The sequence below is a fragment of the Equus asinus genome, chromosome 25 (assembly GCF_041296235.1).
Source record: "Equus asinus isolate D_3611 breed Donkey chromosome 25, EquAss-T2T_v2, whole genome shotgun sequence".
Classification (NCBI taxonomy): Eukaryota; Metazoa; Chordata; class Mammalia; order Perissodactyla; family Equidae; genus Equus; species Equus asinus.
Window position 1 is genome coordinate 22449955 of NC_091814.1, and position 18792 is coordinate 22468746.

At 56.6% G+C, this 18792-nt stretch overlaps 1 protein-coding gene across 1 annotated transcript; it reads right to left on the bottom strand.

The window, feature by feature from the left end:
- Window positions 1–146: 146 nt before the first annotated feature.
- IGSF9 (immunoglobulin superfamily member 9) lies at window positions 147–18569 on the bottom strand. The gene is made up of 21 exons (XM_014848326.3): window positions 18113–18569; window positions 15779–16029; window positions 15363–15551; window positions 10167–10319; window positions 9204–9358; window positions 8839–8956; window positions 7229–7370; window positions 6982–7127; window positions 6747–6889; window positions 5412–5552; window positions 4798–4914; window positions 4439–4589; window positions 4109–4232; window positions 3724–3899; window positions 3223–3473; window positions 2945–3029; window positions 2669–2848; window positions 2405–2441; window positions 1218–2078; window positions 822–949; window positions 147–606 (listed from the first exon to the last, which is right to left on the bottom strand). The coding sequence occupies exons 2-21, from the start codon at window positions 15834–15836 to the stop codon at window positions 425–427; spliced, it is 3537 nt and encodes a 1178-aa protein (XP_014703812.2). The 5' UTR covers window positions 15837–16029; window positions 18113–18569; the 3' UTR covers window positions 147–424.
- Window positions 18570–18792: the final 223 nt, after the last annotated feature.

Below are 18792 nucleotides of genomic sequence, written 5' to 3' on the forward strand. Positions count from 1 at the left end.
TGACCTCAGTAGGCACTCAATAAATGTTTTTTGAAAGGATATTGAATGCACCTCCATTCATTCAGGAAGAGTCCCCCCCACCTTTTTAAAGGTTCAAAGATTTTCCTAGCTCACTCTCAGAATCAAAGCCAGACGACACACAGAAACATTTTTCAGACTTTCTTTATTCACCTGTAAAAAACCTCACCCACACCACAAATGCCACACACACACACACACACACACACACACAGAGGCAGACCTGAGATCCCTGTTCCAGTCCCCAGGCTCTAGGGGCTCAGCACACACATCCCATCCGAAGCCCACCCGCGGGGCCTGTGCCTGGGTGCAAAGGGGCAGTGGCAGTGTCCCAGGCTGGAGTTGGGTGTTGTTGGGGCTCCTCTGCAGGGTCTGTGTGCCTTCACCCTGCCTCACATTAGGGTGTTCACAGCAGAGTGGCCTGTTCAGGGTGGGGGACTGGCTGTCGATAGGCTGGTAGCCGGGCCCTAGCAGCATCTCGGCGGCGGCGGAAGGCCAGGAATTCCTCCCGAAGGGCAGCACATCGGGCCTCAGGGCCAGGAGCATGGGCAGTGTTCAGGAGGCAACCCTCCTCTGGAGTCTTTGCACCTGCAGGAGGACGGCAGATCAATGTGAGGAAGAGGTCTTGAGGTTCACAGACACCATGAAGCTCTCTAGGGCCTGCCAGTGGTGAGGAGCCAAGGGAGCCAGAGGAGAGAGCCTGGGGCACAGGGCCCAACGAGGAACAGACTGGGTCCTAAGGCTGTCAGGGTACATGGGACAGCGAGGCCAGGAGTGCCCCCCTTTCTGGAAGACTCACACACCTAGCTCTGGCTCAGCTTCAAGTCGCGGTCGAGGGCCAGCCAAGCCCAGGTGCAGAGTCTCTAGCAATTCCATGTCTCCAGGGAATTCTGAGTCCCATTCATAGTTCTCATCCACAGATGTGTTCCTCCTGTTAAAAGGGACAAATGTGTGCTGTGGGTAGAGGAATAGAAGGTGGCCAAAAAAGCCTAAACCTGGGGTTCCCAAACTCAGGGCCATGGGTTTCACCTGAAGACGTCTGGACCTCAAGAAAAGCATCTGAAGGAGACCAAGTCTCCTGGTCCAGGGCAGGGGTGGAGCAGAGAGGGCAGAGGGTATTAGGAAAGGGGTGGGGAGAACGTCTGAGACGATAGGGCGGAACTGGGGCCAGGGCAGGAATGTGCAGGGACGGCCCTCACCTCTTGCTGACTGTGACCACATGCTCCCTTCGGGGCCACCTCTCAGGGCCACTGGCCCAGCTGCTGGTGTCTCCTGGAGCAGGGCTGAGGTAGCTGCCTCCTGCAGAGGGGGCCGTGGAGGGGGGCCGAAGGAAGGAGGCGCTGCCCCGCCCACTGCTTTGACTTGTGAGGCTGCCCCGAGGGGCAGCAGGGAGAAGGCTGGGCAGCAGCCGCTCCTTCAGTGTCCAATCAGCCAGTGCTGTGTATGGAGGCTCTGGGGTGTCGCCAACCCCAACAACAGCCCCAGGAAGCGCTGCCCTGGGGGACACAGTGGGGGAGTCCAGGGGTTGAAGGAGAGATGAGATGGGGCAGGGCCGGGTATCCATGTAATCTGGGGGCGGAGCAGGATCAGGCTCCTCGAAAGGGGGCCAGTCCCCATCCACATTCATCTCCCGGAAGAAGGGCAGACTCAGGTACTGGAGCAGGGGTCCTGGACCCGGCAGGGGACTGGGCAGGGCTGCGGGAGGGGGCCCCACAGGGCTGATGTCTGCAATGCAGAGGGGCTGGGGTATCCCACTGGGGCTGCTGCTGCTGTAGTCATAGGACCTGGCCTGCCGCCGGGCTGGGGTCCGAGGTTCCGCCCGCTCAGGGCCTGACCTTTCTTGGGGCGTCTCCACAATGGGTCCCATCACAAAGCGCCCATCTGGTCCCCGGGAAATGGGCTCCAGGGGTAACGGCCCCCGACTAGGTGGAGGATCCGGAGGGGGGCTGGGGGGTCCAGCAGGCTCCCCCCAGAGCAGACTCTGGCGCAGGCTGGGGACTGGGGAACCCTGGAGCTTCAGCTTCACCACGCTGTCAGGACTGCCCGAGCCCGGAGCAGAGCTGGGGAAGGACAGGAGATCAGGGTCTGTGGTAGGGGGCCAGTCCCCCTCCCAGGAACCAGCGTCAGGCCTTGAGAGGTTTGGTGCACAACAGAGCAGAGCTAGGGAGAGCAAGTGAGAAAAGGACCCACATGGTGGAGGGGTGGAGGGAAGGCACCAGCGACACTGGACCCGCCCCCAGGCTGGGGCCTCGGCACTCCCATCCTCACCTCCCTCTCACTTCTGTTCCGCCCCTCCCACCTCTCTGCAAGGTGCAGAAAAGGAAGCAGAGAATACTGGCGCCACAGGGGGAAGGCAGAAGGAAGCCAAGGAGGTGGAGGGACTTACTGTGAAGCTGACTTTCCAGAAAAGATAAGAGGTGGATCTGAAAGGGCAGGGGGAACTAGAGGTGACACAAGCAAAACCAAGGCCCTCGAGGGCCCCAGGCACAGAACCCCTCACCCAACACCAGGCACTCAACCCCATCCCAGTGGGAACTATGCGAGCTGTGGGAAGGCACCAGGCCCACACCGGAAGGAGCGACTTTTCCTCCAGGTAGGACGTGCTTGCGGTGGGGCGGGGCCCTGCCGTGGGCGGGGCCCCCGGGCCTACCTTGGCGGAGGAGGCGTTTTCGGCGGCGGCGCGCAGCCCTGCGCCGGTTCATGAGGCAGGCGGCCAGGACGCTCACGAGAACAGCCACGCCCAGGAAGCAGACCCCGCCCACCACGCCGGCCAGCACGGGCTGTGGCAGGAGGCCCGGCAGCTGTGTGCGCGAGGGGTAGACTTCCAGGCCTGGGTGAGGGGCCACAAGGGGGGTTCGGTGTCCAAGGCTTAGTGGGCTCCGAGCCCTCCAATCTTCAGCGCTCTGCCCTCCCTCCAGGTTCTCACCGGAAGTGGAGACGTTGGCCGTGTTGCTGGGATCGCTGACATAGCTACCGGCGAAGGCCACAAGGCGGAACTCATAGAGAACATCCTAGAGGTGGGGTCCAGAAGGGGATCAGGGCCCAGCACCGTCCACCCCAGCCCCTTTCGGGAAGACATTGCAGTTGGGCGATAAGGATTAGGGTTAAGTGGAAAGATGGTCAAATCAGGCTGAGAAGCCTGGGTTTGGGGAGTGGAACAGAGAGCTGGAGAGCACCCTCTCTGTGCCCGCCTCCCTCACATACCTTGATGAGCCCTGGCACCAGCAGGTGCATTTCCGTGCCTGCCACGGCCCGGTCCAGCACCTCCCAGCCCTGGGAGCTTTGCCGTCCTTCCAGGATGTAGCCATCCAGACTCTCAGGGACCAGTTCTGGGGGATCCCAATGCAGGAGTACCCCCCGGGGTGTCCTCACTGCCACCAGACCCCGGGGAGGGGACAGGGGAGGCGGCATCTCTGTCGGGGGGAGCCTGGGGGCAGTTGGTGTGGTAGGAAGCCCTGAATGGGACAGATAGGCATGACAGAGATAGGATTTCCAGGGCCCCTTCCTCCACCACCCCGCCCCACCCCCACCCAACCATTCTCCCAGAGCCCCTAAGTACAAGCCTGGATCATCTTCCACAAACCCCTCCAGAGCCGAAGCTGCCCAGCACCTCAGCCCCCTCCCACCCAGGTGCTCCCATATCCCTGCTTTCCCTGGCAGCCCTTCCCCATCCTTGTGTTGCTTTGGGGTGAGAGGACTCTTTACCTTCAGGTGCGGACAAGACGATTTCACTGAAGGGCCCACTCCCCAGCTTGTTCTGAGCTAGGACACTGAACTGGTACTGAGTATGGGGCTGCAGCCCAGGCACTAGGAGGTGAGCAGCCCCCACGGGCACCGCCAGGGACACCCAGTCGTGGTGGGCTCGGTCAGGACGTTTGGCCCTGGAGAACATGAAGAAATGGGGGCACCTCATGAACTAGGAAGACCAGGAAGGTTGGAGTCCAGAGAGCTGACCTCTCCCCTCCCCTCAAGCATCAGGGTCTCAGGACCTAGGCTCAGAACACCTAAGATTCTCTGGAAATCGGGCAGCAGAGTTAGGGCAGGGCTGGGATAGAGGGCAGAGGGCCAGGGGCAGGGACAGGTCACTTACAATGGGGTATACCAGACACTGAATCTCTGCAGGTAGCCACCATCAAAGCCAGGCTCCCAGGAGACATTGGCACCCTTGGGCAAAGGCACCACGGACACATTGGTGACAACGTGGGGGCTGGTGCCTGGGTAGGGGGGAATGGAGAGAGGGATGATGGTCAGGGACCTGAGAGAAGGTAAAGAGCTAAGGAAAGCCCCAGGGCCTCTGCCCTCGACCCATCACCCTAGGGGTCCCCCACCCACAAACCCTATCTGGGCCTCCAAAATGATTCCCCTGTCTCCTGTCCCACATGGATTCCTCCAGCCCCCAGCCAGCTCTCCAGCCACTAACCCAGCACGTAGACATTCGTGGAGGTGGCCACTTGGGCCACAGCATTGCTGGCAGTGCACACCCAGCGCCCGTGGGCCTCCTTGGTCAATGGTCGCAGGATGAGGCTACTGTTGCTGTCCAGCTGGGCCTGGCCCTGCAGCCCCCGGCCCACCTACAGAACCACTGGTCAGCCTGAGGACACACGCAGCCACCCCTCACCAAGGGCGCCACTCATCTCTCCAGGCAGCTCCTGTTTCCTCCCCGCCCTGCCTCCGTCAACCCTCTCCTTCCCACATCCTCCTTCCCACAAAATGGCCAGGGGCAGAGAGGCAGAGGTGTTGTGGGCATGAATGCAGGCTGAGTGGGGTCAGAAGCCTTACCTTGGCCCAAGAGATGGTGGGAGGAGGGTCTCCTCGGGCAGAGCAGGGGATGAGGAGCTCCCGCCCTACTTCTTGGAAATAGTCTTCCTTGGGCCGTTCTAGAAAAGCTGGGGGAGCCTGCAAGCCAGATCTGGCATTGGGAGGGGCCTCGCTCACACTGCTGTCAAAGGGTCAGTTGTTACTCCCCCCACAGGGCTCCCTGTCACACCACAGCTCAGTTCTCCATCTCTCACTGTCTCTTTAGCTCTATGTCTCTGTTCCCCGGCAGGGGGGTTGGAAGGAAATAGGGGGATAGACGAGGAGTGGTGGGCTGGGAGGCCTCTCTGGAGTGGTTCAAACCTCTGCAGAACACCCTTTCACCCTCCGGAGAGGGAAGTGGCATGGTCAAGGTGGGTGAGAGTTGGGGCGGGTGGGGTATCTTACTTTGTGGATGTGCTGTGTGACTGATGTCCCACCTCCCCAGCACCATCTCTGCAAAAACCTCTGGGATGGTGTCCAACAGCTGCTGCTGTGGCCACCATGGGAAATACAGACTTGGAAACCCCTCCCCACATGTGACGGCTCTACCCCCTCCTTCAGCCTGGTGTCAGCACCAGGGCCACCCTGAGCCTCACCTTGAGTAGCACACGGGTCACTGGGGAGGGCCCTGCAGTACCAAAACTGTTGTAGGGGGTGCAGGAGTATTCTCCCAGGGCATCCTCATTCCCCAGGGCAATGATCAGTGAGCCTTCTGGGCCCTGGGACCAGCCGGGGAACTGGAGGGAAAAGGAGATGACAACGAGAGAAAGAAACTCAGCAGAGGCAAGACAGAGATGGAGAGAGGTGACTCAAAGGAGGGAGACCGTCTGAGAAACCCACATCTATGCAGAGGACTCCACGACTCTTCCTCCAGGTCTGACCTCTCTCTGAATTCCAGTCCTTCATTTCTCTTTCCTGCAGAGGGGCCACTACCAATGGGTTTGAAGGCTAGGACTGCACAACTCCAGGGGGCGCCACTCACAGAGAATACAGTGTCCTCACTAACATTTGACTCCTCACTCTGCCTCACTCCCCCATTTAAATACTCACCAGGTCTATCACCTGGGAAGGCCTTTTGTCTAGGCGTAAGGCCAGCCATCTTCACGTCCTCCTCTCTAACTCGGACTCCATAACCTCTCACCTGGACCATTTCAGCAGCCTCTGACCTCCTCCCTATGTCCACCCTCTCCCATCCATTCCATCTGACAAACTGAACTTCCGCTCAAGGCTCTGATGCTATCACACCATTGCTCGAACAACTTCACTGCCTCCAACTGCCTTTATACTTTTTTTCTTACTTTCTAACAAAAATTTATTGAGTATTACTATTGCAGAAGCCTCTAAGACACTAGGATGAAAGGAAACAGTAGTAGCCCACAAGGAATTTGCAGTCTTTGCAGATAAACAAAAGATCTCAATCGCCTTGAAATGAAGTAATGTTAACTTGGCATCCATAGTTCTTCCTTTTGGCCCCAACCTGTCTTTCCAGCTTTCTCCACACTATTCACGAGCCCACAGGCACTGCGGCTCCCAACAAACTGGACGATTCATTATGCCATAAACACTATATAGTTTCCTGCCTCGGGGCCCTGGTTTCTGTATGGAGTGTCTGTCTGCCCTTCAAGGCCCATCACCAAAGTCTAGAAGTGGTTGCTGATCTATCCTCAACCAGCCCTAAAAGAAAGGTGCTGACTCCATCCCTGGCCTTCCAGCAAAGTGTCTGTCGCTGTCCTACCCCCACTACACTGTGCCCTCCTTAACAATGGATGTCTCTTTGCTCCTGCTCCCCAAAACACCCCACACAGCACCTGGGAAGAAGTGTGTGTTTCCTAGTCGCTGAATTGAATTAAACTGAGCTAATTCCACCCCAGCTGTCCTAACTAGAATAACACCAAGCTAAGACCTTCCTCCTCCCTGCCTCACATCTGTACCTTGTCCAGATGCAGGGCCTGCCCATCCTTGGTCCAGCTGACAAAGAGCAGTGGGGGGTTGGCACGAACTGGGCACCGGATGATCCCCCGCATGCCTACGGGCAGGGGCGTCTCAGGAGGCATCGCTGTCACCTGGGCTGGGTCTAGGGGGGAAGCAGGGGCAAGTTGTGGAGGAGGAGTTGGCCTGGCCCAGAGGAGGGGAGCAGGCAGAAGAGGGAGATGAGGTCAGGCTTACAGAGCACAGTGAGGTAGGCAGAGGCTGAGGGCGGGCGCGGGAGGCCATTGCTGGGCACGCAGGTGTAGCGGCCAGCATCCTCAGGCTGGGCAGCTTGCAGCCGCAGGCTCCCATCCACCAGGATTCGCACTCGGGACTGCAGGCGGCTGCAATATGGCATGTGTGAGGAGGGGTCCAGGCCTTGCTCAGCCAAGGGGCTCCTCAAAGACTGCCCACCAGTTCCCCACCCCCACCCCCAGAGCCCCACCTAATGTGGAAGACGTTGATGCTGTCCTGGAACCAGCTATAGGTGAGGTTAGCAGGGTACGCCTCAGCCCGGCAGGCCAAGGAAACATCCTGGGAGGCATTGACCGTGCTGTTCTTGGGTGGCACCACGATGACTGGGGGTCCTGTGGGGAAGCAGAAGGGGAGGGAGGAGGTTTCAGCCCACAGTCTTCCCAGAACCCTAAGGTCATTTCTGCACTTCCTCCCAGTCCTGCCCTCTGGAATACAGGCTGGGTATTACAGGGCTTTGGGGAAGTGAAGCAGGCCCTTGTACATAACAAAGTTTCTCCTCTCCCCAAGACCAGCTCCCCTTCCCACCAGGGACAACCCCATTCACCCAGTTTGCCCTGCCTAGAAACTGTGTGTGCATGTGCACATGCGTGTGTGTTGGAGAGGCAGAATCACATTTAACTCTCTCCTCATATACCTTTTATGTCCCTCCTCTGTCACATCTTAAATCACCTCTATGTCCCCTACCCTAATCAAGGTACCAATATCTTACCCCAATCCCTGACTCCAGGCTCCCCTACCTCTGCCACTCTGATGGCCATCCATGCAGAAACGTCCCCTTTGGTCACAGAACACTTTGCTCAAGAATCTGCAACAGTTCCTGTCTCCACCCCCTTAGCTCAAACTTCTTTTTTTTCCAGGTCAGTAGAGGCAGCTCGCTGTGACCCAGGCCAGGCTCACGCCCATCTCCATGCCTTTGCTCTCTGAACCCCCAGTATAGAATGGTCTTCCCTGAGACCCTGGCCAAGCCACATAGCTCCTGCAAAACCATCTCTAACTTTCCCAACTCCACCGCTTTCTGCCCTCTCTGGGCTCCACTGCACAAGGAGTCAGTAATAAGAGGTAATGATACGTGTCCAGCGTACAGAACACTTATGGGCACACCAGGCACTCTGCTACACACTTTACTGCATCATCTCATTTGGTGGTAGGAATTACTGTCTCCACTTCATAGATGAAGAAACAAAGGCTCAGAGGCAGAGAGATTGTGAGGTGACCTGCCCGGGGTCAGCAGGGAAGGCAGGATTCATATTCAGGCCTTCCCAACACCAGGGACCCAGCACTGCCTTTCCCACTGGACCAAGGAGAGCAACACTTGGCTAATCCATCTTATCTTCCCACATAGAAAACAGGCTCCATGAGACAGAGCCCAGGTGTTCTGTTTCTCAGCTTTCCTTCTAAAGGGAAGGTCTTCACCAGGAATTACTAAGCATAGATCACTGGGCTCAGCTGAACCTAGTTAAATTCTTGTAACAGTCTTGAGAGGCAGATATAAACCTCTTTATATAGATGAGGACACTGGGGCTCAGGGGGGCTACATGGCTCATGGTCTCACACCAGCACCCATGCTCCTTCCACTATACCACACTGCTGGGCACTAAATATCTATTTGTCCGTTTACGATCCTTTGAAAATTAAGATGCTGGTTTTAGAGGAACAAACTGTGTTGGGAGCCCCCTCACTCTCCATGGGCCCCTGCCCTCAGGCACATGTCTCCTCACTCCTGCTGTGTATGCCCCAGCCACAGGTCACTGTCCTCTCACACAGGCATCCCAGTTCCCAGCCCTCCCCCTCAGAGAGTACCTAGCACCAGCAGTTGGGTGGCGTGGGTGGCACTGCCCTCAGTGCTGGAGGCTTGGCAGATGTAGACCCCAGAGCTCCCTCGCTCCACCCGCCGGATCCACAGCGTCCCGTTCCGCACCTAGGGTAAAAGTCGGTGAGGAAGGTCCCACTTGTGTCCCCTTCCCTCCGGCTGACCTCGGACCCTGCACTTCCAAGGCTGGCCAGCAGAGGGAGGCAGTACCCCAGGCTCAGGAAGCCAACGCAAAGTCCCACTTCTGGCTGGTCTCCCAGCCTGGCCTTTACCTCTCTGTCTTCCAGTCTTGCTCCCAGGCCTCCACCTGCCCCTCACATTCTATCTGGTCCACCCTGCCCAAGCCAGGACTCACCTGCACCGGACCCTTGCCCTGGCCAAGGTCCTGTCCTCGGAGCTTCCAAGTTACGCGAGGCTGGGGGCTGCCGCGGGCCACACAGCGCAGGGTGATGGGCTCCAGTTCCCGCACTTCCAGCACCTGGGGAGGCGTCTCCAGGAACTGAGGGGGCGCTGTGAGGAGAGAGGCTTCAGAGGCTGCCAGAAGGGCTATCAGCCCAAGGAGCAGCGTCCGAGGACCAGAGAGACAGATCAGGGCTGCAGCCCTCAACCCACCAGCCTGCCCACCTTCAGAGGAATCCCCAGCCCAGGGCCAACATGTCTGCTGCACCCCAGGGCCAAGTGGGATTGCACCAGCCCATCCCCAGACTGGCCTCAGAGTTGGCAACTGGGGCTGAGCATAGGCTGTGTGTTCAGAGCCAGGAGAGAGCCAGGTGCCCTCTGGAAGAGCCTATTCTGGGGGTCAGGAGCCCTGGGTTCTAGATTCCGCTCTGCCTTTAACCAGTTGCATGACCCAGTCTCCCTGTGCCCCAGTCTCCTCATCTATGAAATGGGAATAATCATGAACTCCTTCCATGTTAGCGTGGAAAGAGAATTCATGAGGTACTTGGTTAAAAGGTGTTTGGAAAAACAAAATGCTATGTATATGTGTGCTCTGTTTCACTTAGGGTCCAAGAACTCCCTCCCCCTCCCTACCCATTACCCTCTCCTGGCCAGGGAGGCGGGAGCAAGGAAGAGAGAGGGGAAGGGGGAGTTCCTAACACAGAGCCTAGAAGGCCAATTGGATTGAGATCTGAAGAACCGAGAGGGCAAGAGTGGGGGTGGGAGGGGTAAGATGCAAACAATGAGCCAGCTCACGTGGCCACACGGGGTGTCAGCTGGGGTGGGCATCTGAACTGCCCCCCTCCCCTTCCCCTACCAGCCAGAGGTCCCCATCTTTCTGCTCCCCTCCCTTATCCACCACCTGCTCCCAGCTTCATACAATTGACCGTGAGGTGCACCCAGGAGCCGTTGGCTGAATCGTCTTCGGGGCTGTGCTGGTCCAGGAAGAGCACACGGCACTCGTACCAGCCCTGGTCTTCGGCCCGGAGCCCTTCGATCTGGAGAGATGCCCCCTTCTGCAGGCGAACTCGCCCTAGAAGGGGAGCCCTGAATTAAGGGTGCTGAAGGGACCCCATGGGAGCCCCAAACCCCTGTTCACACTGGTCATTCTCAGAGGTTAAGAACAGGCTCCATTCCTCCCAGTTACTCTGATAGAGTGGGGTCTGAAGAGGCAGAGATAGGGTTGGGGTCATTGAGGGCAGATCTCTCCGTTCAGCCCCTCTGATTGCTCCTGCCTTTCAACAGCTGGGACCCGGTTTAGACAAAGAGAAACCCAGAGCAGCAGGCAGCAGGTGGACAAGATGCTCCACGGAACTACACCTGGCTTCTGGGACTGCTGGGGGAAGGGAGTTGAAGAGCCACACTTAGTCTCCTTCAGATTCTTACAGGATCTGCCACCCCTTGGCTCTTTTAGTAGGGGCAAGGTATGGGCTCCTGGGGGTACTCCTCCTGCCAGAGGACTCTCCCCCAGAAACCTCAGCAGAGTGTGGGGCCTGAGCAGGGAGCCAGACCTCGCCTACCAAAGCCCCTAATCCCTCAGGGCTATTATCAGCAGCCTAAGCGCCTTAGGGTGGCCAGAGTCCAGCCCAGCCAGGCAGCAAGGTCAGCAGCCTCCGCACCCCATCCCTTCACGCCCCACGGCACCCAGGCCCCAGTTGACTGACCACATAGAGCTCCACAAAGCCACACAGCCCAGCAGAGGCAGACCCCACACTCCCACCCTCAGTCAGCATCCACACCACACATCCCCCCACATCCCTCAGCAACCTCCCCTGATGGAGCCCTACAGCCCAGACAGCTTCAGGGGTCCCTGGTAGTGCAGCCAATGAGAAAGGCATACACTTGGGAGCCAGAGAGACCTAGAATCTAGCTCTGCTCTGGACTCCTTTGAGCAAGTTTTTTAACCTCTCTCTCAACTTCAGTTTCCTCATCTGTAGAATGAGAGAAAGGAAAAATCTAGGTGAGATGAAGGGGAGAGAGAACGTAGGGAAGGCAGCCAGCATGGTGGCTGGCATCAGTGGGTGCTCAAATAAAGATTGGTAAACAGAGGAATGAGCTCAGCATTTGAAATCAGAAGCCCGCATTCGGTCCTGACCCCGTCCCTTACCTGGTAACACATCATCTCCCTTCTCTCCCCCTGTATCAGTGAGTAGCACCCACGCACCAAGTCACCCAGCCAGAAGCCTGGTATCGCCTAGATTCCTCTCGCCATTACCTCCATGTTGCCTTGTTCAGTAAATCTTTCAAATTCTTCCTCCTAAATATCTGTTCCTTCTCTAGCATCTCCACCTTAGTTTAGTCCTATGGTATCTCTCACCTGGGTTACTCCAACAGCCTCCCCCCCCTGCATTCCTCAACTGCTTATCCCACCTTGACCTTTCTTATGGACAAATGACAGTTTCTAAATCTTGTGGGTTATGCAAAACAATTACAGCTCTAAGACAAGTCCCTTAGCATTGTGCCCACCTCACCAACCAGATTGTGCCCCTAACTAGCCCTTCCTAATATTAGAAATTCTGAAGTTGTTTTGCGCTCACCCCCTCTGATCTGCTTCCCTTCTAACTGTAGGGCAATCTTTCTGAAATGTCATCTAAGCCACAATGCCCCTAATGCTGTCAGGGAAGAGGAGAATGATCAACTTGAGGCTGGCTATGTGATCTGAGGCAAGGGATTTTTTTCCTCTAAAAAAGGGGTCCAGGAGTGTGGATTCTTAGGAAGGGTGGACCTGCTTAAAGGGCTAGGTGTTTAAATCCCCACCTAGGAGATAAGCCTAGGACTTGCAGGTAAATATTTAACTTAATCACACCCTTCCACCCACTCATGGGATTCCTCAGTAACCCTAATGTGCCTGGCCGTGGAACCCTGCTGACCCCAGAATGCAACCTCTTCTAAGTCCCACATGGTAGTAACTTTTCATCACGGTGATCTTCAAGCTCTACAATGCAGAAAGAAGAGAGAAGGGAGATTGAGCACTGACTATAGGCCATGGAATACATCATGTGTCGCTTAATGACGGGGATACATTCTGAGAAATGCGTTGTTAGGTGATTTTTGTCATTGTGCGAACATCATAAAGCGTATTTACATGAACCTGGATGGTACAGCCTACTACACACCTAGGCTATGTGGTACTGATCTTGTGGGACCACCATTGTATATTCAGTCCATCATTGACCAAAATGTCATTATGCGTTGCTATATTAGGCATTGCCACCATATTTAATGCTCCCAAGAATTCCATTAAAGAGGAAGAAACTCACATTAAGCTTCGTTCCAAAATCACATGCCTAGTAAGTGACAAAGCCAGGCCTTCTTTCTCCAGATGCAGTGTATTTTCCATTGCACACTGGCATGAGGATCAAGTGACGTTCAGGGCACTCAGCACTGAGCATATTCAGTGTATTCTCAGTTGGAGGAGGTTGGTGGCCAGTGGGTAACAGTTTTAAACATTTGTTGATCAGAATATCCCATGATGTATTGTACATCCCACATTTTCTGTGAGGTATGGACTGCTAGGCCTGTAGTGTTACAGAAGAACAGGGAGATGGCTGGGGCAGGCACTGCTGGGTCTTCCTGAGTCCGGGGCCCACCCCCTAGAGGCCCACTCTCCACTCACAGGGCCAGAACCTGATGGACTTCAGACTCTGGAGGGTGTGGAAAGGAAGCAGGAGAACGCAGACTCTGCTCTCTCAAGCTCTCGGAAGTCAGGGAACCCACACTCACGTACAAGTTCACACACACACAGTTCAAAAGTGGTGCTAACAGTACCCAAATATTCCAGGACACAAGAAGCAAGAGGAGTATGGAAGGCCTCCAGGAAGCTGTGACTACACGGACCATTTTGAAGGATAAAAGGTAGTAAGGGGAAATGACTAGAAGGAGTGGGGCATTCTAAATGGAATGAGATTACTGATGTTTATCGAACAACTCAAGACAGAGAGAACTCATATCCCTTCTACTGAATGGGGTATCTTCAAACTCCCTAGAAATATAGCACAAAAGGAAAAGACCAAAAGCCAGTCCCATAGATTAGAAGAGATCTATCATCTCTATCATACCATAGACCATATGCTCTAGGGTCTAAGATCCACCCCAGGAAAGTTGGTGTACAATAAGCCAAGCCTCTATTGCCTCTGCACGCCTGGTCACGGTTTCACACCACATGGGCACTCTGTGCAGGCTCTGTGCTGGCTACTCGACGTACAGTGGCTAACTTAATCTAGGATTCAGTCCCAGCTTGTTTTTTACTGCTTTTTACTACTTTTATACTCATTAATAAATCCAGTCTCCTCTGCTGGATGGATTCTCGAGTCTTCAAAGATTGGAAGCTTTCCCCTCAGTGTAGTCCCTAAAGCTCCAAAAAGTTTCCCTCGTGGTCCCTCCCACATTCTAGGCCACCAGCCTCACACAGAGTCCCAGGCCATCTCCCCTTCACTTGCCCAGAGGGTTTATGACAGGACAGCATTGTCCTTAGCAACCTCCACCTCCCGTTGCCTAGCAACGGCAGTTCAGAGTCCCCTACACAAAGGCTGAGAGGCCCCTTCCACACTGGAGGCAGTAAAAGGGTTAATGAGCACAGGGGCCTCCCCCCAGGGCCCTGACTCCCCAGATGAGCTCTGGCCTGCCCAGGAGCTCCAGACTTGGTCTCCAGACTGGGGGCAGGAGTGGACACAAAGGGCAGAGGTAGGAAGAAAGCCCCCGAGGTTACAGCTCCCAGCCCTTGCAGCTCAATGGAGCAATACAGAGACAGAAAGAAAGGTAGCAAAGCTGCTAGGCATCCAGTGGCTCATCCGCCTGAGGGACCGCAAGACAGGACAGAGGGCAGAGGGAAGGGGAAGAGCTGCACTCTCGCTGGTGGAGTCCCAGGAAAAGCACGTCTCTCTCCGCTCCTCCACCTCCCCCTGCCGTGCCCTCAGTCAGGCAGTGTTCTGAGTCTGCCCAAACCCCTCCCTGGCCCAGGGTAGGCACAGCTGTTTTTTTCTCCTCTTGTCCCAACTGGGGCCCACTTTCATCAGTTCTCATGGGGCTTGTGTAGACACATACGCTCCCACCAGGCTGTTTGCCAACAACTGCCCCTAGTTTGAAAATAAACTCTCCCCTTCCGGAGCACCTGCCTGAGCCTCCTCCCCACTCTGCTCAGCCCGGCCCACGGTGGGAGCTCAGCCAATCCTAGGGCTTCTCCCGGGATTCAAACTAAAGAGGGGAAAGGTGGGGGTCCCCCTCCACCATCAACTGGTGGCCTTTCCTGCGTTTCCCCTCTGAAGAGGTTACAAGACTCTCTTGCCCAGCAGCCTCAGACCCATCCTTAGGCCCTCCCACACACAGCCCTCTGAGACGGGCACTAAACCGCTCAGATTAAGGCTCCATCTGGGATTAGGAGAAAGCCAAGCCTTTCCAGGGAGCCATCTGGGGCCCAGGAGAAGGCCCCCAAGGAGGCTTTCTACTATTTTCAGTCTGCACAGGAGCCCCTAAAGCAGCAACCCAGCCCAGCCCCATCCACTCACTGATCTTTAGGGAACCTGGCCCTCCCCAGCCCACCTCTCTGTGCACACGCTCTTCTCTACTCAATCTGGCTGAGCGCCCACTGGAGAAACAAACAGGTCATAGACACAGCCACTCTCAGCCCACTCCCTAGAAGCCTAGAACCCGGAACCAGCATTTAAGACAGTGGGGGAAGGGGAGGGCAGGGGAGTGAGCAGACAGCAGAGCCAGGGACGAGGAGAGGACCAAAGAGGGAGACTAAGGGAGATCAGGATGGAGTCTGGGAGGCTTCACGAGGAGATCTAGAAAGAGCAAGTAGAGAATTAGGATGGATACTTGGAATAGGGCTGCAGGATCTCCTTTGGAACAGACCACGTGGAGTTCTAAACAGCACAGCTATAAGGGGTGTGTGTGTGTGTGTGTGTAAATGAATGAATCCTTCAATGAATTAACAGCGCTTGGGAGCAGAGCCATGCTTGTTAGCAGAGTTAAGGCAGCGGAGGGACTGAGCATTAAGAAGTGGTCTGGCTCCCCCCCACCACACCCACCTTTGTTGGTGACACCTCCCAACCTCCCACCTGAGAATAAGTCTTACCCACGTAATCAGGGTCGATTCGGGGAGAGTAGAGGCCGAACTTGATGAAGATGGGAAGCAGGAACCCAAAACGCAGCCACTCGATGACGTGCAGTGGGGGCCGGCCAGTCGAGGGCAGCAGGTCACAGCCCAGCACTGCACTCTCCCCAGCCCGGCCCACCACCGATACCACCTCAGGCTTTCCTCGACCTGCATGGTGGGTGGCATGAGGGACAGCAGGGGCCCGGGTCAGGGCTGGGAGGGGAGGTTCATCAGTATCTCTGTGGGCTCCCTAAGACTTTGTGAAGTGACTGAGGAAATCCTCAACCTCTCCAGAACCAGCCCTCTTCCTCCCCTCCCCTCACATGCGCACAGAGAACCCCCTGGGCAATGCCACCCACCCCAAGGAGTCCTTGAAGCCAGGGAGTGCCGCTCACCGTCAGCCCCCTGGCTGATGATCAGGCTGAGGATGGCCAGACTGAGGCACCAAACCATAGCCCAGCTGCCTGATCACCCGGCCCCTCCTATCCACAGGGGCCCAGATGGAGGGGCCCAAGGATGTCCACAGCCCAGCAAGCCCTGCCAACCCTTCTGATCAGGTAACAGGTGTCAGCTCTCACTCTTCTGGACAGTTAGGGCTTGGCTCTCGTAACACCTGATGAAGCTGCTCCCTGGAGCATCACCAGATCTAAATGCAAAATGCAAGGCAACACGCAGAGTTGGCTAATAGTGGGAACCAGAAGAAACCCCACAGTTAGAGAGAGGCTGAGAGGACAGCAAAGGAAGAGAAAGGAGAGAGGAGAGCCGGAGGGGGAGGGGGAGGGGGCGCCAAGACACCAGAGATCTTGATGCCCCAGGGAATAAGGGCTGGGATAGGAGTACTGGGAGAATGAGGGAGTGCTGGGTGGGTAGACCCAATAGGTGAGGACATGGTGGGGGGCAGAGGAGTTGGAAAGATCTTAGGAAAAGCAGAGGAATTCTGGGGATACTCGAGTTACTAAGGTTCTCAGAAAACAGAGGCAGGAAAGAACCGGGGGTTCCTGTACACCTGGAAAAAGATTTGTTAGGGAAGTATGGGAGATGAAGAATCCCACAGTCCAGCCTCTCTCCCTTCTCTTTCCTTAGTCCTAATGCTAATGACAAGGGAGCAGATAGGAGGTAGAACCAGTATTATCACCCCCACCCTGACTGTGACATGTAAGGACCTTGAGGATCTCAGAGAGCCTTGCTCAGGGGCACAGAGCCAGTCAGGGGCAAAGCCTAGATAAGAACCCCCAGAAAGTGGCCCCCAGGACACTCCCACACAATCTCAGGCCCCATTTCCCTAGCCTCTGTGGACTCTGGCAGCTGGGGACCCCAGACCTCTTTCTCCACTCAGCCTCCCAATGTTCTTGAGCAGTGAGTGAGTGAGTCAGTCAGTCACTTGGGACAGGAGGAGCTGCCTCCTCCATCTGCTGGTACAGGGGGCCCAGGCAGCATCCTCCAGGTCTGGGCAGGTCCCAGCACTGGCGGCTGGCACCACATGCTCTTTATCATGCTGCCAGGCAGCCCTCCCTCCGTCAGACACCACGACCCAAGGGCCTTACCCCAATTCCTCCACTCACACTCCTCCAATATCCTCAGAGCACCAGGGTTTACCCAGCTCTCCCTTCCCCAGCCCTAGGGGCATGGACCCTGAGAAGCCAAAAAAGAAAGCCTGCGAGTCCCTAGGGTGCACAAAGTGAACCCTGGAGCATGAAGGGTAGGAACACTTGACAGCCCCAGCCCCAGGGCTCCCAGAGCAGTCACAGTGGGCTGGGGGGTGGGGGGGTGCTGCCTGGGGACTGGCAAATCCAAGTGGACTCTGTTCTGTGGCCTCCACCCCACTCCTGGCCTCACAGTTCAGGACTGGCTATAAAACATCCCCCATGTCTGCCAGCCTGATCCCTGCCTCTACTTAATGGCCCTGTGTGTCTAACTCCTGACAACTCACCCGCAAACATTCCTCAGCTTCCCACCACCCCCAGCCAGCTCTCCCATACTTCGCTGACAAATCTTTTTCCAGGTGTGTAGGAACCCCCAGTTCCCTCCTGCCTCCGTTTTCAGAGAACCTTAGTAACCCGGGTTTCCCCAGAATTCCTCTGCTTTTCCTAAGATCTTTCAAACTCCTCTGCCCCCAGCACATCCTCACCTTTCTAGTCTCCCCACCGAGCACGCCTTCATTCTCCCACGTCCCCCATTCCTTATCTCTACTTCTCATAGCCCCCCTCCCCAAATCCCAATTTTTCACACCTGATCTCCAATTGCACAAGGTCCTCTGCGCTTCAAGGAATTCCCTTCCTGTCTCTTCCAGAATCCCCACCCCTCCACCCCCTCACTTCTCCCATCCTCTCCCTGGAATGTCCCTCCCTAGAATTCTCTTGCCTCGGCCCACAATACACTTCTGGTACCCCACCCCCAATTCCCTCTCCCTCGTCGTCTTTGGACCCCTGGAACTCCTCCTTGCTTTTGGAACCCACCAAGAAGCCCCCAACACATATATACACACACACACACAAACCCACACACACACACATACAGTACCTCCAGAACTCCAGTTCTCCAGGAACCCCGACCCACCCACCAAGAATTCCACTTCACTCCCCAGAACTCCCCTAGTTCTGCTCCCCCAAAGAATTGCACTCCTCTTCACAAGTCCCTCGCTTTCTCTTGTCCCCCATAACTCCCTCACTGTTCTCCATCTCCCCGCCAGAACCCCCATTCCATTCCCCCCAGAACGCCCCCGCCCTCACCTGCTCCGCTCAGCTCGGCTCCGCTCTTCCAGCTACACAATAGGGGGCGGACCCGCCTCCCCGCCTCGGATGCCCCGAGCGCCTCCCGTCGCCCTGGAGACCGCCAATCCCCCCCCCTCCCGCGGCGGCCAATTGGAGCAAACAGAAGGCGAGGAGCGGCGGGCGCGACCCTCGAGCCGCCTGGGAGTTGTAGTTTCGGGGGGAGCAAGAGTCGGTGGCACGTGGGCTCGTTCGCCCCCTGGTGGAGCTCTGTACAACCAAGCGTGGAAAGGCGGGTCGGCCACTTCACCCCGCAAGAGTGCGGGGCTCGCGGGTCAGGGCCGGTGCTCCAGGGGTCGCAGGAGCTGGCCCTTAGCTGGCTCTTCCTTCGTAAACTCGCTTCGACCCTCTCTCCTCCCCTAACGGACAGAGAGAACCGCAGATGCGGCAGCTAGGGTTGAAATCTGAGCCTTGGGGCAGGAGCGCCCGGCGGGGAGCGGGACTCCCCGCCCTCCTCCCAGGGGATCCACCCAGCTACTGGGCTCTTCTGATCTCCTCCCCCATCCCCATCCCCACCTCCACCCATTTCCTCTCTGGCCAGACTGGAAATACCTGTCTGCACTGGCGAGCTCCCAAATCTTGCCCAGGCGCCTCCCACAGTGTGCAGCAGGGGAAGGCTGCGCTCCGAGTTTGAAGTTGCC

What these genes read in the sequence shown, in the direction of transcription:
- IGSF9 (XM_014848326.3), bottom strand. Translation starts at nt 15,836, where the DNA reads ATGGTTTGGTGCCTCAGTCTGGCCATCCTCAGCCTGATCATCAGCCAG. An exon ending in CACGAATGTCTACGTGCTGG is followed by an intron (nt 4,233 to 4,438) that starts GTTAGTGGCTGG and finishes CCCCCTACCCAG; the next exon opens with GCACCAGCCCCCACGTTGTC. An exon ending in TGGTGCCAGGGCTCATCAAG is followed by an intron (nt 3,030 to 3,222) that starts GTATGTGAGGGA and finishes CCCCACCTCTAG; the next exon opens with GATGTTCTCTATGAGTTCCG.